This window comes from Engystomops pustulosus, chromosome 3 (assembly GCF_040894005.1).
Source record: "Engystomops pustulosus chromosome 3, aEngPut4.maternal, whole genome shotgun sequence".
Lineage (NCBI taxonomy): Eukaryota > Metazoa > Chordata > Amphibia > Anura > Leptodactylidae > Engystomops > Engystomops pustulosus.
Genome location: NC_092413.1, coordinates 10,520,129 through 10,546,161, shown reverse-complemented (window position 1 = coordinate 10,546,161; position 26,033 = coordinate 10,520,129). Strand labels below are relative to the sequence as shown.

At 47.7% G+C, this 26,033-nt stretch overlaps 1 protein-coding gene across 2 annotated transcripts in view; it reads left to right on the top strand.

The window, feature by feature from the left end:
* COQ8A (coenzyme Q8A) overlaps nt 1–25,339 on the top strand; it is a 25,855-nt gene extending 516 nt beyond the window's left edge. Inside the window, exons 1-15 of one of the 2 annotated variants that reach the window (XM_072140003.1) lie at nt 6,153–6,171; nt 7,505–7,706; nt 7,945–8,328; nt 16,719–16,785; nt 17,794–17,871; nt 19,190–19,312; nt 21,038–21,123; nt 21,381–21,521; nt 21,612–21,693; nt 21,779–21,872; nt 22,419–22,560; nt 23,532–23,639; nt 23,999–24,064; nt 24,196–24,282; nt 24,408–25,339. In XM_072140003.1, coding sequence (XP_071996104.1) covers nt 7,530–7,706; nt 7,945–8,328; nt 16,719–16,785; nt 17,794–17,871; nt 19,190–19,312; nt 21,038–21,123; nt 21,381–21,521; nt 21,612–21,693; nt 21,779–21,872; nt 22,419–22,560; nt 23,532–23,639; nt 23,999–24,064; nt 24,196–24,282; nt 24,408–24,698 — 1,926 coding nt within the window. In that variant the 5' untranslated portion in view covers nt 6,153–6,171; nt 7,505–7,529 and the 3' untranslated portion in view covers nt 24,699–25,339. Of the gene's footprint in view, nt 1–6,152; nt 6,172–7,504; nt 7,707–7,944; nt 8,329–16,718; nt 16,786–17,793; nt 17,872–19,189; nt 19,313–21,037; nt 21,124–21,380; nt 21,522–21,611; nt 21,694–21,778; nt 21,873–22,418; nt 22,561–23,531; nt 23,640–23,998; nt 24,065–24,195; nt 24,283–24,407 lie in introns of those variants that run through there. The other variant, XM_072140002.1, reaches the window with a different exon arrangement.
* The last annotated feature ends 694 nt before the right edge of the window (nt 25,340–26,033 follow it).

The window sequence follows — 26,033 nt, the reverse complement described above, 5'->3', positions numbered from 1 at the left end:
AAAACCAGCCATAAAGTGATCATCTCCAGGGGATGTTTTGGTATTCGGGGGGCTTGTTGATCTTGCTCCCGATCTTTTTGCCATCCTTTGCTCCTTAGTGATGGGTGTGATTTCTGTTTTTGGATAACCCTAACCTCTGTGCTAGCCCCATCCTGCTGACCCTGACCATCCACCACCTCCAGATATCAGACTCCATTAGTGTAATGTCACCGTCCCTGGCGCTCGGCGGCCGCCGTCTATAACCGTTACCATATTAACCAGACACTTATCTCCATCTGGTGAGAATTTATTGCAGTGTTCTGTTGATTAAGTTCTGCAGATAATTGATCCGGCAGGCAGACAATATATTTGGTGCTGTTTTGATACGTGTGCGTGTTCTGCTTTTGTTCTTTAACCCTTTCATTCAGCAGCTCTGCGATTTTGGTTCGGTCCAGGGTCGGTTTGAAGAGGATAAAAAGGATTTAATTTTTTTTTTTACTAATTGCGCCACCGCTGTCTCCAGGTTGTCTGTGGTATTGCGATTGGAGGGATGGCCAGGGTTCGGGATTGATGGGCTATTTGGCTCTGTTTACAGGGTGGGAACAGTTGAGTGGTGTTAGGGTCAGATTTTTAACTCCATCCTGGCCAATACACTAAAACTTTAGTAGAGCTCAGGTGTGGCTAGACACTACAGGTGCAATGTTTCTTAAAGAAGACTGTTTTTCATGATCCACTAAGATTTTTGTCTGGCAGCTGGGCTTAGCTTGGTAATGGGAGGTTGCACAATTTTGCTGTTCTTTCCTTTACTCTGGATTATAGCCCTGAATATTGACACATGGTGTAGTCTGCAGACAGGGTCGGACTGGGGTGCCTGGGGCCTACCAGAAGAATTGATTCTGGGGGCCCACCATACCGCTACCTAGAAATATTCGTTATTTCCCAGGAGTTCACAGCAGCTGCATTGTGCTTAGCCCTAACTTATCTATAAGAATAACTAACTATAACCCTTCACCTTCTACGTATGTTTTCTGCAGCACATAAGAAGACTAGGCACTGACATTATAGGAATAGTCTAGATCAGTGGTGGCGAACCTATGGCACGGGTGCCAGAGGTGGCACTCAGAGCCCTTTCTGTGGCCACCCAGGCCTTCACCCCAGCACAGATTTTGCTAGACTTGACTCAAGGCTTCCTCCTGCTATTTTAAAGCGACACCTCCTTGGCCGCCAGGACTACACAAGAAGCAAGAAGATGTGGACAGAGATGGATTATCGTTTGAGCTCCTGCTCTGGGTCCCCTCATTCTTTCTCTTTTGGGGACCCTGGAAGGAAGCTATAATACAAATTTCTCCATCTTCTTTCTATTGTATTGGTGTCCTCAGGACACCAATACGATTGAAACTTGTCATACAGCTGGGATCAATAAGTTACTGCTTAAATTGTCATGTTGGCACTTTGCAACATAAAATTAGGTTTTGGTTGTAGTTTGGGCACTCTGTCTCTAAAAGGTTCCCCATCACTGGTCTAGATAGTTAGTCAGTAATTACAGTTATCAGACTCAGAAGTGGGATTCAGTACCTCACATGTCATACGTCTTCTCCTTTGGGTACTGCATTGCAGATCAACTTCTCCCTTTTTTTTTTTCTTATCACTGGAGAATTTTCCACCAGATATCTTCATCTCTGTGAGGCACATCTCCACACTGTGCAACTAAAAATGTCACCGTCACTACAGCATAATGTCACCTGGGTAACTCTTTCGTTTCTAAATAATATTTACCACTCAGAACAAAACTGACCACATTTTGCCCCCCACCAATACCAAATATACTCCCATAACAAAAACCATACTGTGCCCTCTAAATAAATCAAATATTACATTGAGACTCCTCAGTATGTTACAATACACACCCCTGAGTAAATAATATGATACACCTAATAAATGAAATTGGACATAATTCCCTTTATTTTCATGTCATTTCCTATGAAGCATTTCAGTCGTATAGTGCTCCTACTTATTAATTATGTTTATATAATGCTCTCCTTAATTATTCTTATATTTACTGCTCCTCTTTTTGTATATTTTGTATAAAAGTCCTAATAAATACTCCCTTCATGAATATATGGACACAGCACAGTACTACTCCTCCTATCCTGTATATATTGATACAGCACAGTACTACTACTCCTATCCTGTACATATGGGCACAGCACTACTACTCCTATCCTGTATATATTGACACAGCACAGTACTACTACTCCTATCCTGTATATATTGATACAGCACAGTACTACTGCTCCTATCTTGTATATATTGATACAGCACAGTACTACTACTCCTATCCTGTATATATTGACACAGCACAGTACTACTGCTCCTATCTTGTATATATTGATACAGCACAGTACCTCTACTCCTATCCTGTATATATGGGCACAGCACAGTACTACTACTCCTATCTTGTATATATTGACACAGCACAGTACTACTACTCCTATCCTGTATATATTGACACAGCACAGTACTACTACTCCTATCTTGTATATATTGATACAGCACAGTACTACTACTCCTATCTTGTATATATTGATACAGCACAGTACTACTACTCCTATCTTGTATATATTGACACAGCACAGTACTACTACTCCTATCCTGTATATATTGACACAACACAGTACTACTACTATCCTGTATACATTGACACAACACAGTACTACTACTCCTATCCTGTATACATTGACACAGCACAGTACTACTACTCCTATCCTGTATATATTGACACGGCACAGTACTACTACTCCTATCCTGTATATATTGATACAACACAGTACTACTACTCCTATCCTGTATATATGGGCACAGCACAGTACTACTACTCCTATCCTGTATATATGAGCACAGTACTACTACTCCTATCCTGTATATATGTACACAGCACAGTACTACTACTCTTATCCTGTATACATTGACACAGCACAGTACTACTACTCTTATCCTGTATACATTGACACAGCACAGTACTACTACTCCTATCCTGTATACATTGACACAGCACAGTACTACTACTCCTATCCTGTATACATTGACACAGCACAGTACTACTACTCCTATCCTGTATACATTGACACAGCACAGTACTACTACTCCTATCCTGTATACATTGACACAGCACAGTACTACTACTCCTATCCTGTATACATTGACACAGCACAGTACTACTACTCCTATCCTGTATACATTGACACAGCACAGTACTACTACTCCTATCCTGTATACATTGACACAGCACAGTACTACTACTCCTATCCCGTATACATTGACACAGCACAGTACTACTACTCCTATCCCGTATACATTGACACAGCACAGTACTACTACTCCTATCCCGTATACATTGACACAGCACAGTACCACTACTCTAGTTGGCATTAATTATATATTCCTGCAACTAGTCCCATTATTATAATTACTCTTCTTGTGGCCCATTTAATATTAATTCCTGCAATGGAGTCCCTTATTATATGTAGCCCATTAATACTGTGGCCCCCTATGATATATTTAGACTAGTAGATAAAAAAATAAAAATAAAATTCACTTACCTGTCGCAGCGCTCCCGCATCCTCCGTTTCTCTTCTCCCCGCGACAGTGGAACTCACAATGTAATTCCATTGCCGAGTGTTCGGGCGATGCGGCCGTTTTGTCCCGGTACGCGCCGCACTGTGACCCCTGATGCGCGGCCGCGTGATGATGCACTCACGCTGCCGCGCATCAGGTGTCACAGTGCGGCGCGTACCGGGACAAAACGGCCGCATCGCCCGAACACTCGGCAATAGCACCACAGCAGAGATGGTACTCGAGTGGCCGCTTACGGCCGCATCGAGTACCAGAGCTGTCACTCACTGGCAGGGGCCTCGGATGGATGCCCCTGCCTGAGCGGAGATATCGGGGGCCCACTGTGGACCCTTGCGACCTTGATGGCAGGGCCCTCAGATCGGTATGGAGGCCTCCACCGGCCCTCCGGTGGGCCAGTCCGACCCTGTCTGCAGACCCCCTTGTATCCTGTAGGTTTGGGGTCTTGCCTGTGGGTTGTGATTTCGAATGCTGAACATGTCGTAGATGGTTAATGATGGGTAATGGGGAGGTAGAAGTAACGTGTTGCATTGGAGTTTACGTCTGAAAATCGGCGCCACTCCTGTCCTCAGGTTGGGTGTGGCATTGCATTTCAGTCTCGTTTGCTTGGGCATTGCTACAGGTGTTGCTGTTTTCATGAACTGCTGTAAACTTTACATTACACGTGCATCGGAGAACTTCTTTAATCCACTTTTTGATATTGTGTTGCGATCAAAGTGCGTTAATCTTCCCGGTTTTATGACCTGGGGATTATGGCACGATGGCAGCGGTCACCGCCTCCTTCACCAAGGTCAATGGGAATAAATACACCGCGCAATGATTTACCTGCATGGATCGCTGCCACTATTAGGAACGTTACCAAGGCCTTTGATAGGTTAATTCACTAACTAGTTGTTTTGTAGAGATGCCTTGAGGATTAGTCATGGTGTAATTTCGTGTATGTCTTAAAGGGACACCTCTATAGCTTCTCTTCTTTCCATCCGAGTCGTATTTTGGACCTGTCTGCTGCTGGTTTTGATACAAATTATTCCCCCTGAAAAGCTTTGATCACATGATATTTATTTTTTATGTATACCGTAAGCTCATTAGCTCCACCTACTGGTGGCTGCAAGTAGTCTTTATTTTATTATGGCACTTCATTTCTTGCATTAGAGCCGTATAAATAAATAACGCCTGACTTTCACGAGGCAGAGAGACCCTTTTCTCAACGTCTAAAAGTCCATGACACCGGCTAAAATAGTCCTTGCTTCAATTAGTACCGCTCTGTCCATGTGCATTGTAGCGTGCACTATTCTCGGAAACAGAAGCTGATCTGCAGTAACCTGGTCTGACCACTACACACGGAACGGCGCTGTCTACTTGTGGTCCCATTGTTTGCTACTGGTCCACTGAGAGCAGGTAATCTGCTGGGGTCCTGGGTGTGTAACCAATCTCGTTAACATTTTTGGTTAAATCTAAATTCTGCACAGTCCCCTTAAGGAGAATGTAATGACAGAGAATGTGCAGATATCTCAGATTTCAGCCCCTTATAGAGCAGGTTACCTCAAGTGACTCCCCTCCCCGAGCGCTGCCGAAAGTTTACAGATTACAAGGAAATGTACATTCCAGTCTGTGATTCCTGGGTTCACCCCCGGCACAGTACATCACTACTGCAGATCTGGCAGCCATGGATCCCTGTGTATGATGAGACTTACCTGCTGCATCAATCACTAGTACAAGAAACTTTCTAATACATCATATTGGGGGTAAGTGTCCCTACATCTGTAGCTTCACTTTCCTACCTATGGAGCTCTGTAGATTTTTGGAGACCCTCCTCCATTAGTGAAGGTATTGCAGAGAGGAGGGGGATGAAGCTGCAGCCTCTCTTGCTGTGTGTGAAGGGGAGACCATGCTAGAGGAGATGACGGATGACTTTACCTGTCTACATAGATTTTAAAGTCTTCTAGAATTTTATAAATCCTCGTAGAAACAACATATATATGTAAGACTGGAAACTTCTGCAGCCGGATTCTGCAATCCTGCGCGGCTGTGATATTCCTGGATTATAGTGGATCTCCTATGATGCTGCTGGTTTGGACCTGAGATTGAGGATGTAAAATGAAGGTGTTATAGTGATGGGATGTAGCTGTACCCTGGTGGTTCTGGTGCTCTACCCTTTATGGATCTTTTGGGTGCCCATGGGATGTACTGATCTTAGAGCTCAGAGTTGGTCATATTTGGGCTGTGGCGTCTCTAGTTATAGGGTGCAGAGGGAAGTGGATTTTTATGGGCTGTGAAGTCAGAGTATTTTCTCCTTGTATAAAGAATTTGCTCCTTAGATACCGGATCCGCTGCTCGTAGAGACTAATGAGGGGGGTGAAGCCTTTGTCAGAGCCGGGTCCTGACGTGATTACAGCTCCGGGTCGGTGTGATTAATGCTGCGGCTCGGGTTGGTGGATTATTATGGTTGGGTTGTCTTTTACTCCCGTCACCGGTGCCCAGTACAGAGACTTCTGACAGTCTGTGCGTCCCGGAGTTATAGTCCTGAGACTCGGACTGAGGAGGAGAAGAGGCTCTGGCTGTGTAAGTCCTCTGCTGCTGCTCTTATTCATTGTATCTTGTGCACATGTAGAGGATAGGGGCGCTCGTAAAGATACTGTAACTTTTTGTTACATGTTGGGTAACATTGTTGTTACTCTTCTCCCTCCCCCTATTGTACATGTATTGACTCCTCTGTTTTCTGCTCACACTTTGCATCACGTGACGTCAAAGCTGATTATCTGTAGTGTGCAACCTGTGTCCCCCGGACTACACCCCCTCCCCTGTCTTGTATGGGCTGCGTCAGAACTAGACCTCATGGCTATAGGAAATAGATTTCCTATAGGAATTCTACATAGAAAAGTGTCTCTGATGTTTTTGCTACATTTTTCTTTTCTGTAACTATTCGACCTTCTATAAGGTATTCGACCACCAGGATGAAGGATTGTAAACCCAGCACACTGACATACGAAAAGTGGACCCTACCAGATTATTTAAATGAACCTGAACGGTTTCCAGACCCTTAGGCTCATTTTGCATAATTTTTAAAGCCTGCTTTTTTTTTTTTTTTTTGGTAAAAAAAAGCAAAAAGGGAACCCATCATCATAAATTGGCCTAATAAACCCCTTCCAGTGTGTTGTCAAGCGGCTAAACACCTAGATCTGAAGTCAAGGAGGCTGAGAGTTTAACGCTGAAGTGAAGCTCTCCCTAACTTAGAGCATCTCTTTCACTGTTGATGATCTTGCTCTTGGGGACATCACTGATCAGATCTCCTAAAGTCCAGCGCATGATGTCAATCACATCGGACGATGTGCTCAGTGGCAGGGAGAGCTTGACTTCAGTGTCCAACTCTTTATACAACCAATTAGCATCTGACTTCAAAGTAGATTTTTCTGGAAGATGCCACCAAATGGAGCCATGAAAGAAACCTGGTCTAGAATCTGTTCAGCTGCTTGACAACATAATGGCAGTGGTTCATACCTACGGTTCAGGCCGCAGCGATCGATCAAACTATTCGAAAACACAGATATCGGTGAACATATCCATTTAAAGGACATCTACCACCAGGATGAAGGACTGTGTGCAAATGAGCCTGAGGTACTCCAGGCTCCATAGGTGTGTGCTCATTTGCATACAGTCTTTCATCCTGGTGGTAATGTCCTTTAAATTCGGGCCCTCTATAGTAAGCACTAGGGGAGCTCATTGTATAATGCAGTATGCACTTCACTCCTGAGCTCCCTCTAGTGGTGACACTGGGAAGGCAGAGTCTTCACATTTGGCTATGCATTCAGTAAGGAGTTTGTCATTGGTTAGTAGGGTAATCTAGTAGATCATTTTGCTATCTGTCCTGACACTTCTGTGAACGCTCTCCCTGCAGGTATAGGACGCTGTGAGCGGCCATCATGGCGGCGGACGCGATGATGCTAGCGAGAGGCCTGGCTAAGCTGGGTAAGGCAGTGCTGGAGGTGCAGGCAGGCACGCTGAAGCAGGCTGCCCTGGGCAAGGATGCCGTCAACTTCGCAAGGAGCTTGCAAGTCGCTGCCGAGGAGCGTTTTAGCGCCACCATGGGGAAAGTCCAGGTAAGTTTCAGCAATGGATATTTCAAGGGGTCGCCCATCATGCACAGCTTCAGTGTAAAGCATGGTGGCCAAGGAGGGAAATTGGCACATCCTCATTGATGCATGGTGCGGATTTCCCTAATTTGCATTCCCGATGAGCTGGCAGGGCTTGCTGGTACTTGTAGTGTGTACCAGATTAATCATTAGTTACTGGCTTTGTGTTTATGGAGACATTAATATTGACTATGTTTGATTTCAGGAATTGGGGAAGCAGCAGGAGAACCTTTCTGCGGAGGTGATGGACAGTTTTGAGGGTCCGGCCTCGGAGATGGCTGGCCTGGAGTACTCGCCCTCCGCTAGATCCTCCTCTGGTGACACTTACACCCTGGAGTCCAGTCTTCCCAGTGCTAATGACAGCTTCACCAGCCGCAGCCAAGAGACCTTCTCCTTCCGTCCACACCCCAGCAGGGACAATGGGGGATTATTTGGGACTTTCAGAGACTCTACTGGACCTTTTGAAGCTGCGGGTCAGAATAGGGCCTTTCACCAGGATCATTCACCTGTCGGGGGGCTCACGGCTGAGGACATCGATAAAGCTCGGGAGGCCAAGACCAACCCGGAGAACAAGCCGCACAAACAAATGGTATTTGTCATACGTTTCATTTGTGATTTCCAGTATTTCCTCTTATGTCACATTTCACCAATTTACATATGTATATCTCTCCTCCAAAGTTGGGCAAATATGACTCTACTCATCACATGAGACGAGTCAAGTTTAGAGGCAGGGGGCGTGTCAACTTACACACCTATCTTTGGTTCTATAGCACCTAGAAACAAGCTGCTGGTGTCATATTAAAGATAAGAATCTTCTCTTTCATAAATATGAAGCGTATGGTTCTGTGAGCTATACAGCTGGATCCTATATACAATTAAACAAGTAAGAACCGCATCTTTATCTGCAGCTGACATTTCCAAAACGTCCTCCATGACGGCCCACTTGGAGGATGCCCCTTGACCTCTGTAGGGACAGGAAGCAGAGAGGTTAAAAGCCTCCCCCCCGCATCCTCCCGCCAGTGTCTTCCTGTCCCTACAGAGGGCAGGTAGAGAGGGTCTCTCTCTCCTCCAAGTGGGGGGGGAGGGACGTTTTGTTCCTATGCAAGAGAGCACTTACCTGGGGTTACGCCGACCTATTGCAGGTCGTAGTTCCCCTCCGGATCGGGGCCACGGCTGGACTCTTCCCGGGGGTTCCTCCCTGGCTCTAGGTGGATCCGGATCTTCCGTCTTCACCCGCGGCCGAGCAGGGCTTACGCGAGGACGCGTGGCGCCTGGGGGAACCTCCGTTCCCAGGCGTCCTTTGCGCTCCGTGACGACTTCCGGTCGCGACCGGAAGTAGGCCGAATCGTCACGGAGGACTGCTGTACCGCCACCTGCATGGGGGATGGGCTCCCCGATAAGGTATTTAACGAGGTGGGTTGCTAATTTTGGCGTTCACTCGTAGCGTTACAGTGTACTGTGGTTGTGCCGTCCCAGACTTCCTTACTATGGCTGATGAGGCAGACTTGGGCCTACTCCACCCTTCTGGTCACGTAAGTGGTGCTGTATGGCATGGTCTTATGGTATCTATGATACATATTGAGCCCCAAGTTAGTTAAATTTCCTCACCTTTCCCCCTTAGGATAAAGAACAAGGGTCTAAGGGGAAAGGCAAAGAGGACAGACCTGAGAGGTCTGAGAAATCCAGCAAGTCCGACCGTTCTATCAAGAGTAGGACCCCTGCTAGGAAATGTAATATGTGCCTCCAGGTTTTGCCCGAATCATATGTAAAACCTATATGCAGACCATGTATCGATGAATTTATGCGGTCTGAAAAAGTTTCTTTCATGGATGAGTTAAAATCCTTTATTGAAGATAAAGTGACAGCATCTGTGGCGTCAGCTACACAAAAAGATCCGCCTCCTAAAAAACCTAGACTGGCGGACATCTCCTCATCAGATGAAGAAACCTATGATTCAGAGGGTCCGTCTTGTTCCCTGGCAGATACTGAAGAGCAAGATTCCCAGGACTTCAGTCAGAGATTGGATTCTCGTCACCTGTTCCAGATAGATGATCTGGATAACCTCTTGAAGGCAATCCGCGAAACTTTGAATATCGAAGAAGAAGTTCCCTGTATGTCTCGGGAGGACGAGTTGTTCGGGGGCCTAAGGGCTAAAAAACAACGTGTTTTTCCGGTTAACGAAACCTTGAAAGGGTTGATTACAGAGGAATGGAAAGACCCAGAGAAGAAGATCCTAACCTCTAAGAGCTTTAAGAGACGCCTCGTCTTTGATCAAGAGGTCTCTAAGGTTTGGGACTCCGTTCCGAAAGTAGATGTACAGGTGACAAAGGTGGTCAAAAAAACAGACCTTCCCTTCGAGGACTCCGCTCAGCTCAGGGATCCTATGGACCGAAAATCTGACGCGCTTCTTAAAAAAGCCTGGGAGACGTCGATGCTTAGCTTAAAATCTAACATATCAGCTACATCAGTTGCAAGGACCCTCTACTTCTGGCTGAACGAGCTGGAATCACATATTAGAGAAGGTACCCCCAGAGCATCCTTACTGGACAGCATTCCGCTCCTAAGATCCGCCACGGCATTCTTAGCAGATGCCTCCGCCGAGGGCGTCCGCTTCGCTGCAAAGGAAGGTGCATTAACAAACGCAGCAAGAAGAGCCTTATGGCTGAAACAGTGGGGCGGCGATATACGATCAAAATCAAAACTCTGCAGCATCCCGTTCACAGGAGATTTCGTTTTCGGTCCTGAATTAGACAACATCCTAGAAAAAGCCTCTGATAAGAAGAAGGGGTTTCCAGAAAACAAGACATCCTCCAGGAAACCTTCCTTTCGTCCCTTCAAGAACCCTAAAGATTCCTTTCGCGGGAAAGGTAAACAGGGGCGCTGGAGCTACCCTAAGGGAGGCAGAGGTAGGGGGTTTCTGTTCTCCAATCCTCCAGACAACTCGGGGGGAAAGAAGCAATGACGCCAGAGTGGGGGGGCGTCTTCTACAGTTCATCACTCAGTGGACAAATATCACCTCAAATCCTTGGGTCTTGAACATCATCAGTTCCGGTTACAAAATAGAATTCAGCACCTACCCCCCCTCAAGATTTGTCTCGCCTTCATCCTATACTTCTCCTTCTACCCATTTTCTTATTTGGCAGGAGGTATCATCCCTCATTCAATCCGGAGTGGTGATTCCAGTTCCGCAGGACCAAGAAAAGTCGGGCTTCTACTCTCCACTATTCCTGGTCAAGAAACCAAACGGGTCGAACAGGCTGATTATAAATCTGAAATCCCTAAACAACTTCATCACTTACAGGAGATTTCATATGGAATCGGTAAGATCCGCTACTCAGCTTATATATACCGACCACTATATGTGCACGATAGACCTTCGGGACGCCTACTACCACATTCCTATTCACCACTCCTCTCAAAAGTTCCTCAGATTTTCAGTCTTTTCTCCAGAGGGTTCTATCCTCCACTTTCAATTCCGGGCTCTACCCTTTGGTATTTCTTCAGCTCCGAGAGTTTTTACAAAAGTCATGGTGGAGGTTGTTGCTTTCCTGAGGCTACAGAGGGTGTCTATTGTACCATATTTAGACGACCTTCTGATTATAGGGAAGAACAGATCAGATCTTATCACAGCAAGAGATTTTACCATGAGAAAACTCTCAGATCTGGGGTGGATAATCAACCCCCAAAAATCCGATCTGTCTCCCTCCACTCACAAGAAGTTCCTAGGGGTAATGTTGAACTCTACTCTTATGATGTCCTTTCTCCCTCAGGAAAAAGCCGACGGGTTAAGACTCCAGATCCGCTCCTTCAGGAGGAAGACCTCCATTACAATCAGAGGAGCAATGAAAATCCTGGGTCTCCTCACGGCCTGCATTTCATCCGTAGCTTGGAGCCAGAGCCATTGTCGCACTCTGCAAAGCTGGATTCTCCGTTCTTGGAACCGGAGAACCTCGGGATTGGACAGGAAAATCATCATTCCATCCTCGGTAAAAAGAGATCTGCAATGGTGGTTGGAAACAAAACATCTGGAGAAAGGGGTTGCCTGGCACTGCCTTCCGTGTCTGACCATCACGACCGATGCAAGCAGCCTAGGCTGGGGAGCAGTCTTCCCTTCGCATTACGCCCAGGGACCCTGGACCCCTTCACTTGCAAAGAAACCTTCAAACTATCGGGAACTACGAGCCGTCTGGGAAGCCTTAAGGTCCAACCCTCTTCTAGTGAAGAATCAACATGTCCATATCCTAACAGACAACACCACGGTGGTGTCTTACCTAAGGCGACAAGGAGGTACGAGGTCAATAGCTCTTTCCTCCCTGACTCGCACCATCTTTTTCTGGGCAGAAGAGAACCTACTATCTCTTTCCGCAACTCACCTAAGAGGAGTTTTGAATACGGAGGCAGACTTCCTCAGCAGGAGAGTGATTTCTCCCAACGAATGGTGCTTAAATCAGGAAATCTTCAGCCAGTTGACAGAGCTCTGGGGCACTCCGCAAGTCGACTTATTCGCCACAAGGGAGAATTCAATGTGTCATCTATACTTCTCTCTGGAGGCAAGGGAGCCGAAGGATCGACTAGACGCCTTCAGTCATCCTTGGACCGAACCTCTCTCCTACGCCTTTCCCCCTATTCCCTTGGTCGCAAGGGTCCTCAGGAAGATCCTTATGGACCAGGCAAGGGTAATACTCATCTGCCCGAACTGGCCAAAAAAGGGCTGGTACCCTTTGCTGACATCCCTGGCCATCCAACAACCAGTGATATTGCCTCCAAGGAAGGATCTTCTACGTCAGGGTCCTATCTTCCATCCAGACCCGGAGAAGCTACAATTGGCGGCGTGGATCCTGAGTCCGATTTTTTAAGATCACAGGGCCTCTCCAGAGCGGTGGTAACCACACTCAAGGCAAGTAGGAAAAAAGTTACTTTTAACATATATCACAAAATTTGGAAGAAATTTGTGTCTTTCTGTGGGGATAATCCTCCATCTCAACTCAACCCAAATATTTTCCAGATCCTGGACTTTCTTCAGAAGGGCCTGGAATTGGGCCTATCCACTAGCACCTTGAAGGTGCAGGTCTCGGCCCTGGGAGCCTTTTTCGATTTCCCCTTAGCGGACCACAGGTGGGTCAAGCGTTTTATCTCGGCCTCCTCCAGAATCAGACCTCAGGTTCTCAGGAGGACCCCTACGTGGGATCTCACCCTAGTGTTAGACGCTCTTTCCAGACCTCCTTTCGAACCTCTGGAGAGCTCTAACATTAAAAATTTAACGCTAAAAACTACTCTACTGATTGCTGTTACCACAGCCAAGAGGTTGGGGGAGCTCCAGGCTATTTCCATCAGGGAACCCTATATGCGCATTCTTCCTGACTGTATTGTTCTTACTCTAGACCCCGGGTTCGTTCCCAAAGTGGTATCAGATTTCCACCGGAACCAGGAGATTACCCTCCCGTCCTTCTACGAAAATCCTTCTTCGAATGACGAAGCCTCATGGCATCTTCTAGACGTAAGAAGGGTTGTACTAGCTTATCTGCAGGCTACAGAACCCTGGCGCATTGATCATAACTTATTTATTCAATTCCAGGGGAAAAATAAGGGGAGAAAAGCTTCCAAGATCTCAATAGCAAGATGGCTTAAGTCGGCCATTTCCACATGCTATACCTTACAAGGGAAGGAAGTTCCTTCTAATTTAAAGGCTCATTCCACCAGGGCTATGTCAGCCTCCTGGGCCGAAAGAAGAGGCGCATCACTTGAGCAGATCTGCAAAGCGGCCACCTGGGCGTCAACATCGACATTCATTAAACACTATCGTCTGGATTTACCAAGTTCGCAGGACCTCTCCTTCGGAAGGAGGGTTCTACAGGCAGTTATCCCACCCTAGAGTTTCTACTAATCTGGTAGATCTCCAAGTGGGCCGTCATGGAGGACGTTTTGGAAATGGTGAATTAGTACTCACCGGTAATTCGGTTTCCATCTAGTCCTCCATGACGGCCTATATATTTCCCTCCCTATGGTTTTACTGTACCATAAGATGTATGTGAATATTTAACATACAAATAAAAAATTTTTTTTTCGTTACCTTCCACCGGTGTAGTTATTTGGTAGACACTGGCGGGAGGATGCGGGGGGGAGGCTTTTAACCTCTCTGCTTCCTGTCCCTACAGAGGTCAAGGGGCATCCTCCAAGTGGGCCGTCATGGAGGACTAGATGGAAACCGAATTACCGGTGAGTACTAATTCACCATTTTCAACTCCGTCTGTATCTCCTGGCTCTGCAGCTTACAGAAGCACAAGAGACCTGAAAGATTAGATACTTCTTTAATATGACATTAGTTTCTAGGTACCAGTTCTAGAACAGAAGATGGGGCTTTCTGAAGGGATAACCCCCCCCCCCCTTCCCCTGCGGCTTATAATCTTGACTCTTCTCGTGTGAGAAGAGTCATGTTTGCCTGACTTTGGACTTTTGATTGCAGTGTCCACTGTTGGTCCATTCTTATCCTGGGAGCCCTGATAATTATAGGAAAGGGGCCTATAAGCTCCTCGGAGGGCTCCTCCTGAATGGCGCTAATGTTTAATTTGTGTAAAATTATGAATTTGCTTTTATTCTTCATTTAAAATATTTTGTTAAGACTACAGGGTTTCCAGGTATTTATATAGGGGCTTTCACATTGACGCCTATTACTCAGAGTCCAGCACTCCTCAGAGCAGCGCTCCGCTTGTATGTGTAAAGCCCTGGACGTGCCGGGCAGAGCAGGATCTCTCCTGACTCGACAAAAAGCGCCGTGCAAATGTGTGGGTCTGCACGTCCCGGTGCCACATCATTCATGTCTGCAGGACTGAGCGCGGTGTGAAGACGTGATTCAGCTTTATGAGGTCGTGTGATGCTCCTGGATGTGGATTATACACTGCACCCATTATACTCCAAACGTCTGTACAGGCTCACCTGCCAAAATTATTACCCTCCTCCATTATTTGAGGGGGATTAACTAACCCTGTATTATACTCCAGAGCTGCACTCACTATTATATAATGTCATGTATGTACACAGTGACTGCACCAGCAGCAGAATAGTGAGTGCAGCTCTGGAGTATAATACAGGATGTAACTCAGGATCAGTACAGGATAAGTAATGTCATGTATGTACACAGTGACTGCACCAGCAGCAGAATAGTGAGTGCAGCTCTGGGGTATAATACAAGATGTAACTCAGGATCAGTACAGGATAAGTAATGTCATGTATGTACACAGTGACTGCACCAGCAGCAGAATAGTGAGTGCAGCTCTGGAGTATAATACAGGATGTAACTCAGGATCAGTACAGGATAAGTAATGTCATGTATGTGCACAGTGACTGCACCAGCAGCAGAATAGTGAGTGCAGCTCTGGAGTATAATACAGGATGTAACTCAGGATCAGTACTGGATAAGTAATGTCATGTATGTACACAGTGACTGCACCAGCAGAATAGTGAGTGCAGCTCTGGAGTATAATACAGGATGTAACTCAGGATCAGTACTGGATAAGTAATGTCATGTATGTACACAGTGACTGCACCAGCAGCAGAATAGTGAGTGCAGCTCTGGGGTATAATACAGGATGTAACTCAGATCAGTACAGGATAAGTAATGTCATGTATGTACACAGTGACTGCACCAGCAGCAGAATAGTGAGTGCAGCTCTGGGGTATAATGTGGTTGATGTAACGGGTCTGACCAGTCTATGTACAGTTCAGGCTTCTGCCTTTCAGTTTTTGGATACAAAGTCCCTGTATGTGTTGGCGCTGGTACAATACACAGGGATGAGCCGGTGATTTTTGCTCTTATTCTGTAGCACTTTCTCTCCGTGCTGTGAGATGATGCTTAGAGGTGACTGGAGGATAAAACCTACTTCATACATTGATCTGGAGAAAGAGTAAACTTGAAAGGATTTGGGTCAAAATATTTAACCCCTTCCCAGCCTCCGTCCTGCAGGTTGTGATATCGGTGGCTTCTCCGGTTTTGGGTTTGGGTACGGGCGCTGTGTGACGCCTCCATCAGGAGGGCGGCTCAGATTTTGTATTTGCTTCTGCTCTGACCTCGGCCTCACCTGTGACTTTCCCATGTGGTCACGGCTGGGGATGGGGGGGATGGGGGGGTGTTGTTGTTGTTTTGTGCCTGTGTTATGAGAACCTGAGAACTTATCCGGCCGTAGCCCATTACCACTTTTCTCTTAAAGGGAACCTGTCGCCATATTGTACCCCATTAAACTCCCAGCCCCCTCAGGTAGGGGATGAAATGTCCTTTCTTGATTCCCTCTTTTATCTGAAATCTCTGCAGTTTACTTATAAATGTGACCACAAGCAGAGAAGAGTCATATTTTGGCTGAGATGAGTCAAGTTTGCAGGCTGCAGAGACAGTGTTATGTCAGACGCTCCTATCTTCGGTTCTGTAGTATCTAGAAAGGTGCTGCTGGTGTCATATTGATGAGTAGAATCTAGTTTTTCATATCCCATCAGGCTTGTGGTTTTGTGATCTACCAAACCGGAGATGCAGTAAAAGAAATAGGTGGGAATTGGATCTTTGTGGACAGGTCACATTTCCAACTATTGCTTTAACTGCTTATATCTCCGGGTTTTTTAACTCCGAGAACCACAAGACTGATGTGATGTAAAAGATGAGATTCTTCTCTTTAAGATGACACCAGCAGCATATTTCTAGGTGCTACGGGACAGAATGTGGGAACTTCTGAATTACTGCTCCTCCCAACACCCCTAAATCCAGCATATACATTAGGATATCCCATCTTATACGACTGATTGCATATATTGCAGTGCGCAGGGTTGGGAAGGAGTCTGTGCATCCTGGAGGAGCAGCACATTACGTAGCAGGTGGGGCAGACTTGTGATGGTTTGGTCAGTCCTTTCAGCCGCGTGTTGACTTTTCCTTCTCCGTGTGGATGTCCTGATGATGGCGGCTCCTTCCCTTCTGATAAAATCCTGTTTGTGTTTCAGCTCAGTGAGCGAGCGCGTGAGCGGAAAGTGCCGGTGACACGGATCGGGAGGTTGGCGAACTTCGGAGGTAATGTCCTAAAAAGAGTTTTATTGTGCAGCGCTGATGCTTTGTGTATAATGACCCGTGAATAACTGTGTATGGGCTGGTCACTATATCGGTCCTCTGCTTGCTGTCAGTGAATGTACAGATCGGATGTCATCTCTCTAGTCTAGATCGGACCCTATAAGCTGAATACAACGGCTCAGTTCTGATGGTTTGTGACAGTGTATCAGTAAAGGCCATCAGCTCTCAATACACAATGGAAAGTGTTGTCCTCCTACAACTGCAACAAACCCTCAGCTGTGAAGAGTACAGTACTTGTATGCAACTCACCTGGTGTGAATCCTGCACATTGAGGGTGCGTTCACATGTGGCGTCTTGTGAATGCAATGTTGACGGCAATATAAACAGGCAAATCTCCTCTTCTAAGCTGTGAACACACCCTAAATGTTACTTGCCTTGCCCCATCTCCTTGTTCCTGATTGTCAGGTCTCGCTGCTAGGACATGCTGCTGTGTGGAACGTGGAGAGCTCTGTTACATCATTGGGTACTTCATGTCATGTGACCACGGTGATGTCATCAAAGGGCCTTTACCCAATTACATGTATGTATCAGATCACAGAGGAGGAGGAGAAGTCCATGGAGGCTGCTGTGATTTCATGTGATCAGATCCGTAGATTTTGGCGATTTAACTGGCTAAAGGACCTTGGATGACATCGCCTTGATCACATGACATGTAGTGCTGAATGCTGAGAAGAGGCATTGGGCATGGGGGAAGAAAGTTTGGAGCGGCAGGTCCAGCAGGGCGCGACCCCTTCTGATGCCAGGGAATATAAGGTGAAGTGGATTTATGGGAATGTGAGGGGAAACAAATTTTTTAGGTAAAAGTGCGGCATTTAGTTACTTGGGCTTGTGAGTCCTGCTCCAGCATCCTGGTAGCACCTGATGTATCCACAGCTCAGCCTCTCCTCTGTCCTGCGCTTTCCTCTGACAGTGATTCTATAGAGTATAATATACACTTGTCGTCTCCTCCAGGGCTGGCGGTCGGTCTGGGCATCGGAGCCCTCGCTGAAGTGGCCAAGAAAAGCTTAAGTCCAAAAAGTGATGAAAATGGTGAGTGCCCCCTTCACTGTGTGACCTGTCACTCCATTGATTTAGGAGAACTGACCCACACCCCATAGCGGAGGTGAACACCCCCCTCCCCAGGACACGGGGGGGTCAGTTACTACATTGTGGTTATTACCTGGTTTCTCTTGGTTGCAGGATCCCTTTAAGTGTCAGATTCTCCTCTTACTGCCCCGTATAACCCTGCTGTCCACCACTTCTGCTCTATAATCTCCTGCTATGACCTCTCCATGGCCCATGTGATCATAGTGATCCCTAATTATGGACCAGTCTTGCCCCTATGTGTAACCATCCTGCAATATGACCTGTATCATCGCTTCTATAATCTGTATCCCATGTGGTGGTGGGAGATGAGGACTTGGTCATTGCTACTTCACATCTAAGATCTTCAAGTCTCCTCTAAGCCCCTAATGACCTCACACTCCCGATCCCAGGTCACACCACCATCTGCACGGGTGCCCTGGTTACATATAGGAGCCTACATGGGGCGATGAGCGATTTATGATGTGAGTTTGGCATCTTAATTTGTGTTTCCACCTTTCTGCAACTTTGTTGCTGGAAGCTGTAAGGAGACGTTCGCATCTTCATTACTTTAGTTTTCCTTTTTAACAATGAGTAAAGCGGCAAAGTGCTGCAAGTTGCCTTCTTCTTCCCGAACCCTCATCACAAATTTACGAGAAAGTTGCATGAAGGTGCTTATAGATTGTATCACATTGTGCTGACCCCCAGCTCCTCTACATGAGTGATAAAGGAATAACAAGTAGCCGCCTGTTATTGTGGAGGGTTCAGGATGTATAATTTTTCCCTCCCAAATTGCTACATGACCAATCTTAGTCGGACCCTGCCGCAACGGGTGGTGAAGTGGGGATAATAATGCTGAACATCCAAAATTGTAACGGGTCGGTTCCATATTTTCCCCAGACTCTTAAGGAACTGGTTCTGTCAACAGAAACCTAATTCCATCCCAGGAATGGACACTGGATACACGGCCCCCCCTCTGGTGGTTCTGTGCCGGGGGCAGCGCCCAGGAATGTGCCCTCTTGCTGTGGGCGCAGGCTCATTGTTTATTGTGGGTCTGTGAACGGTCGGGTTGGATTGTTGCTGAGTAAACAGCGATGATTTATGTTTGGTATCGGGCAGGTCACCTGGAGGGCATTGCCAATGGGGTAGAGGTGTGCCCTGGTATCAGTGGCATCACCTGGGAGATTGTTGAGGGGTCCTGATCTAATAGTTGAACAAAAATGTATCATTTGTGATTATATAGATTTTGATGTTATGTATAAAAAAATTTTTTTGCAATTTTTAGGAAAGAAATCGGTCATGGACTCCAGCCCCTTCCTATCAGAAGCCAACGCTGAGCGGATCGTCAGGACCTTGTGTAAGGTCCGTGGTGCTGCCCTGAAGCTCGGCCAGATGCTGAGCATTCAAGGTAACTTCGGGGGCTGTTCTGGTTGTAGAAGGTCGCGTCAGCCTGGTGTGTGGTCCTGACCTCTAGGTGATAGAAATCCAATTGTCCTGCACTGAATCCTATTCATGAACCATGGAGCTCAGGATGAACAGTGTCCCTTTTTTCCCGTTCTATTGGGTTGATCGCTGGTCCTGCCGTATGTATTGGGCTCTTCCGGTGTGTATGTAACATGTATCTGTATGGGGCTTGGGATCTGGAGAGGGGGTGCATGAGCTGGGACCCCAGTAATGGAGAATATTCTATAGTGTGTTTGTATACATCTAGATACAATGTTGCAGATCACTCATTCCCCCTGTTACACTGACCAGAGGGTCTCTGACCTTGGCGTCTCCTGATCTGCCCCTTCCCCTGGAGCCGGAGTCTCATCATCAGTGGAAAACCCCCATCAGCAGAATTAATTTGGGAACTGCAAATCTTATTTTCCGATGCTGCCGGTGCGAGGCTCTTAATCCGTGCAGAATGTTCCCGGTCCGGTTGTGTCCCCGCTGCTTCCCTGCGGTCAGTCCTGTCTGGTTTCCAGCCTTTGGCAGATCTGAGAATCGCCTATCACACTGGGGACATTGTCACATCAGAAGCCGCTGGCGTCACCCATTGGGGGCTCAGAGAAATCTCGGAGTCGTGAGCTTTTACTTGCCAGGGGTTTTCTTTAGCCCCCGTCCTTGTTTGTCTTGTGGTTTCTTCCTCCGTTCTGTTAGAGGATGTTGACCATATTGCATTTTCCGGTCCCTAATTGACCCATATAGTTGGTTGGTGGCAGTGCAACAATTTTGGTAGGGGTACAACATCCCTGAAGCAATAAAATGGTAAAGAGGTCTGGAATACCCCTTTAATGCCCCCCCCCCCCCCCCCCCAGACTCCCAGGACACGTCTGCTCTTACATAAGACCCCTGTCCTGGCTGCTATTGATGTGCTGCCCGTGCACTCGCTGTACCCAGGAGGAACGCTCTGCCCCGCTGCCAGCTCAGCGCCTTCTCACATATCAGATGTGTAACATCTCCCAGGGGCAGAACGACCCGAAATCTGCCCCCGACTTATAAGAGGGTAAATAACAGACACCAGCTCCTCCAATGCTGGATCATTCTGAAAAGTTCGTAAAGTTTTAATTAGTTTGCGGTCCGCACCCCCTCCCCCACACACATTATTATTGGGCAAGGCTTCAGGTCTGATCCTTATTGCACTATAGACCGTTCCATGCGGCCTAACACTGCTGTGCTCTGTGCAGTTGGAGTCAGAACTTTAGCATAAACTCCTTTTCACTTGATGATATCCATTCGGAAGCCTCATATGCTTTACTACATTCAATCGGAGCACAGTAATGGGCTCCCTACTGAGTGCACAGCAGTGTGAGGACACACCTCCAGTGCACTTAGTAGCACAGCAAGACTGAAAATTGGATTTCTATTCCAGTATTGTAGCTTCTCCAACAACAAAGGTCTGATTACACAGCTTTCCAGGGACAATACATGATACTGTCTGCAGAGAGCACAGAGCACAGCAGTGTGAGCACATGCCCACAGTACAATCCTGGAGTACAAATCTGTATATCACAGTCCTGCTGCTGCTACTAACAACCTACACAAAGGTCTGATTACACATCTCTGCAGGGACAATACATAATAATATCGCTATACAATTATCCCATCCTCCTCTGTGGTTCTGTCTTCATCTTGTTGTCTCCCTGTACAGATGACGCCTTCATCAATCCGCAGCTGCAGAAGATCTTTGAGCGGGTGCGGCAGAGCGCAGACTTCATGCCCATCAAACAGATGACGGTAATTCTTTTATTATTATTTTATTTTTTTTTCCCCCTCAATATTATAAACTTGAGGACTTGCCCGGCTAATAATATCTCAGAACTGTACTGTGAGCTCTCTGCTGCTTCCACTATGGAGGACCGGAGCCTCCCATGTGTGTGGATGGCAGCCTGTAATACCCCCGGCTACCACTAGAAAGTCACACCCCCGAGGACCACCAATAAAGTCACACCCCCGAGGACCTCTTACAATCTCCGCTGTGACTTTATCGACAGAAAACGTTAAACGCCGACCTGGGGCCCAACTGGAGGGACAAGCTGGAGTTCTTCGAGGAGCGGCCATTCGCCGCCGCCTCTATCGGACAGGTTCACCTGGCTCGCCTAAAGGACGGGAGAGAAGTCGCTATGAAAATCCAGGTCGGCCTTTAATCTTCATGTCATTAACTTTCTGGCTGTTTAATTTCCGTGAATATTTTTGAAAACTTTTTTAAAAATTTTTTCTTCTAGTATCCTGGGGTGGCGCAGAGTATTTACAGCGATGTGACTAATCTCATGACCGTCCTGAATATGAGCAATGCTCTGCCTGAAGGTAGGTCCCGCTGATTACTAGCTGTGGGTGAGCGGCACAGGGCGGCCATTGTGTGACCACGCGTCTCATGTCTCTATTATTACAGGTCTCTTCCCCGAACATCTGATAGAAGTCCTGAGCCGGGAGCTGGCGCTCGAGTGCGACTACAAGAGGGAGGCCGCCTGCGCCAAGAGGTTCAGGTACGTCATCGCCTGCCAAAGTAACCTTTAATTAAAGGGGCGGGCTCATAATTGTCTCCTTATTCACGGCATAACATATAGGAGATGTGGAAACCCATTGGACGCCTCAGTCCAATATCTGCTGGGTCCATAAATTAGCCGGGGCAGGGGGTGTCTTTTTTTAAAAAGCCCCTCCCTCTCCTGTAGGTCCATTTCTCTCCCTCTCCTGGAGGACCCTCGTCTGCCTGTCCATCCATCTCCCTCCTGACCCTTGACTTGGTGGGACGCCATGTAATGCCTTATTTTTCCTGTGGGGGTGCTATAGTTTTTCTGGCCAATAGCTGGTGTTTTCAGGAAAATCTTCTAATTGGGGGATCGTACATTATTAGATGAATCCATTTAGTCCGTGGCCTCGGTTCTGGTTCCTGCTGCTGTTTTAGAGTTTGCCGTTCAGCTGCCATGTGTGCATTGCCCTGTCATGTTACCCTCCATGTCTCCTGCTTCTGATGTAGCAGAGCCGGGGCCGTCCTTGGTGCTGACCCCCTTCTTCTTGTGTGTGTGATGCAGGGAGCTGCTGCAGGATCACCCCTTCTTCTATGTGCCCGCGGTGGTGGATGAGCTGTGCAGCGAGAGCGTCCTGACCACAGAACTAGTCACCGGCTTCCCCCTGGACCAAGCCGAACAGCTGAGCCAGGAGACCCGCAACGAGGTGAGGAACGGCCGCGGCTCCGTTATATGGGACTCGCTAGGGGGATTATGGAGCTTAATAACATGGCTGCTTCCTTAAACACGGAGCCTGCACGGGTTGTGTCAGGTGCAATACCAGATGTGACCTTAGCACAGAGGTGGCGCTGTTTTAATCCAGAAGCAACAATGTTCTTGAATAATGGACAACCCCTTTAAACACTTGTATAATGCCAAAACACTGGGAGGAGAGGATCAGGGTAACAAGTGTGGGCCCCCTGTGCGGGGTGTGGGCCCGGTGTAGTCAGTGCACAAGGCACCGTCACCTTCACTGACCTTGAGCCGCGTTCTGCCGCTTGTGTGCAGGGAACGTGTCCGCTGTGTGACAGATCCGGCTCCGCAGCTGCTGCCCTGGAGCCCGGCCACGTCCCCTCCCCCGGGCATCACCTCCCCAAAATACCCTGGAGCCCGGCCACATCCCCTCCCCCCGGGCATCACCTCCCCAAAATAACATCCTTACCTGCATCTATGTGGCACAAGGGTCCTGGAAAGTTACTGCTGGTAAACAGTGGAGGGAAGGGGAGACGTGTGCCGCACATGGGGTCACCAAGGGGAAGGGGTCTCATCATACATTTGGGGGGGGGGGGCGGCTCTTCTAGGAAATCGGGGAAAGTCCTAGAAACGACTGCAGTATTAATGTAATAATGTGATGGAGAAAATACACGGAGCCTCATCCTACACGTCTTCACTGCTGTGAATGATGAGGGTTATATCCATACTGTACACATATCGGGGGGGGGGGGGACCCCCTGTGGTGGTAATGGGGGTCTGCATCCTGTAAGTGATGAGACTGGACCCCAGTGATGGTATGATGGCAGCTCCTGTGTAACACTTGCCTTTCTCTCCCTTCTCTCTGCTCCCTCTCTACCTTCCTTTCCTTCTCTCCTCTTATCCCCTTCCTTCCTCTCCTTTTTTCCTCCTCTTTCCCTCTTGCAGATCTGTGAGAACATCCTGAACCTGTGTCTCCGGGAGCTGTTTGAGTTCCGCTTCATGCAGACCGACCCCAACTGGTCCAACTTCTTCTACGACCCAGAGCTGAAAAAGGTAAATGTGCCCTTACCCGGGGGGTCCTCTGCCTGTGCCCTTACCCGGGGGGGGGGGGGGGGGGTTAGCTCTGCCTGTGCCCTTACCCGGGGGGGGGGGGGGTCCTCTGCCTGTGCCCTTACCCGGGGGGGGGGGGGGGGGGACCTCTGCCTGTGCCCCCTCCACTTACTCCAGACTTCCATGAACATGTGTGAATAGTATCAGGTAGATGCTGACTGTTTCCATAGTGCAGGACCTCAGATGCTCTGCGTGATCCCTTATAGCAGACCTTAGGACCTGCAGTATATGTCGCGTCGCTGCCCCCCTCTGGCCATGGTCAGTCCTGCAGGTTTTATAGTGTATTTCTGTCTCCGCTGTAGGTCGCCCTGCTGGACTTCGGAGCGACCCGCGGCTTTGATGAGGAATTCACAGACTTGTATATCGAGGTGAGAGCGTTGTATCTTCTAATGTCCTGCCGTATGGGTGGTCACGTGACCATGGTCCCGTCATGGCCGCCCTCCATCTACAGGACGGGGTCACATTTCCCGCTCCTTACGGAATTTCTCCCTCTTTCCAGGTGATTCGAGCAGCAGCCGACAAAGATCGGGAGAAGCTCCTGAAGAAGTCGATAGAGATGAAGTTCCTCACTGGTTACGAGTCTAAGGTAAGAGTCAGATCACACGTGACCAATCTGACTACACAGGGATTCGTTTTGTAGTCTGTTACCATGGAAATGCACAATAAATAATAGTAAATTATCCAGCTCAGAATTTGTCTTTTTGTCCTCAGGCCATGGAGAACGCTCACCTGGAGGCCGTCCTGATCCTGGGCGAGGCCTTCGCTTCCGATACGCCTTTCGATTTCGGCAGCCAGAGCACCACGGAGCGGATCCACCGCCTGATCCCCGTCATGCTGAAGCACCGGCTCATCCCGCCGCCGGAGGAGACCTACTCACTGCACCGCAAGATGGGCGGCTCCTTCCTCATCTGCTCCAAGCTGAAGGCCGCCATCACCTGCAAGAACATGTTCGAGGCGGCCTACGCCAACTACTGGAAGGGCAAGGAACACAAGAAGCCTTAAAGGGACGGGCTCTGCCGCTCCCCCGGACGCCCTCTAATCGCCGCTTCTGTCTTGTATCATTAGAGGGTGCCAGGAGGGGGCGCTGTCTACACCCCCAACTAGTGACTCAAACCCAAAGACGTTGTTTGGTCCCCAAATAGGAAATAATAGACTGGAAATCCCAGATCTGATCCCAAGGAAGTTCTGGGAGAGGATTGCGCCTCCCCATGACTGCGGCGAGGGAAAGGCGGGAAACCTCGGAATGTTTTTTATGTAACATAGAAGAAGGATCTGTAATTGCTTTATTTTTCTGGTTCTGATTTTTTTTTTCTTGCAATGAAGTGAAATTAAATGCTTTTTGTACCGTAACAAATTGAGTCTAATCGGGTGGGGGAGGGGGGGGGATTTGTCATGTGATTAACCCTTTACTTACCAGCCTTGTGTTATGTATCGGGAGCAGCGAGACTTGGACGTGTTACATGTATCTGCACAAGTCACATTATCTGCTGTGTGATTAAAGGGCAATGAAAAAAACCGTCTACCGCATGTCATACCAGCGGACGCCACAGGATGGCGCCACAAATGTCTGCTATGGGGAGTGTTGTGTGATCAGGGATCTGGGAGATGTCTGCTCCCCATAAACAAAGCAACTGATAATTATACACCGACTGATGTCACCCAACTTTCTCTGGAATATTCTATCAATATTGTGTGAGGGAATCTTAGTAGTGGTCTAGTGAGTGCAGCTCTGGAGTATAATACAGGATGTAACTCAGGATCAGAACAGGATAAGTAATGTCATGTATGTACACAGTGACTGCACCAGCAGCAGAATAGTGATTGCAGCTCTGGGGTATAATACAGGATGTAACTCAGGATCAGTACAGGATAAGTAATGTCATGTATGTACACAGTGACTGCACCAGCAGCAGAATAGTGAGTGCAGCTCTGGAGTATAATACTGGATGTAACTCAGGATCAGTACAGGATAAGTAATGTCATGTATGTACACAGTGACTGCACCAGCAGCAGAATAGTGAGTGCAGCTCTGGAGTATAATACAGGATGTAACTCAGGATCAGTACAGGATAAGTAATGTCATGTATGTACAGTGACTGCACCAGCAGCAGAATAGTGAGTGCAGCTCTGGGGTATAATACAGGATGTAACTCAGGATCAGAACAGGATAAGTCATGTCATGTATGTACACAGTGACTGCACCAGCAGCAGAATAGTGAGTGCAGCTCTGGGGTATAATACAGGATGTAACTCAGGATCAGTACAGGATAAGTCATGTCATGTATGTACACAGTGACTGCACCAGCAGCAGAATAGTGAGTGCAGCTCTGGGGTATA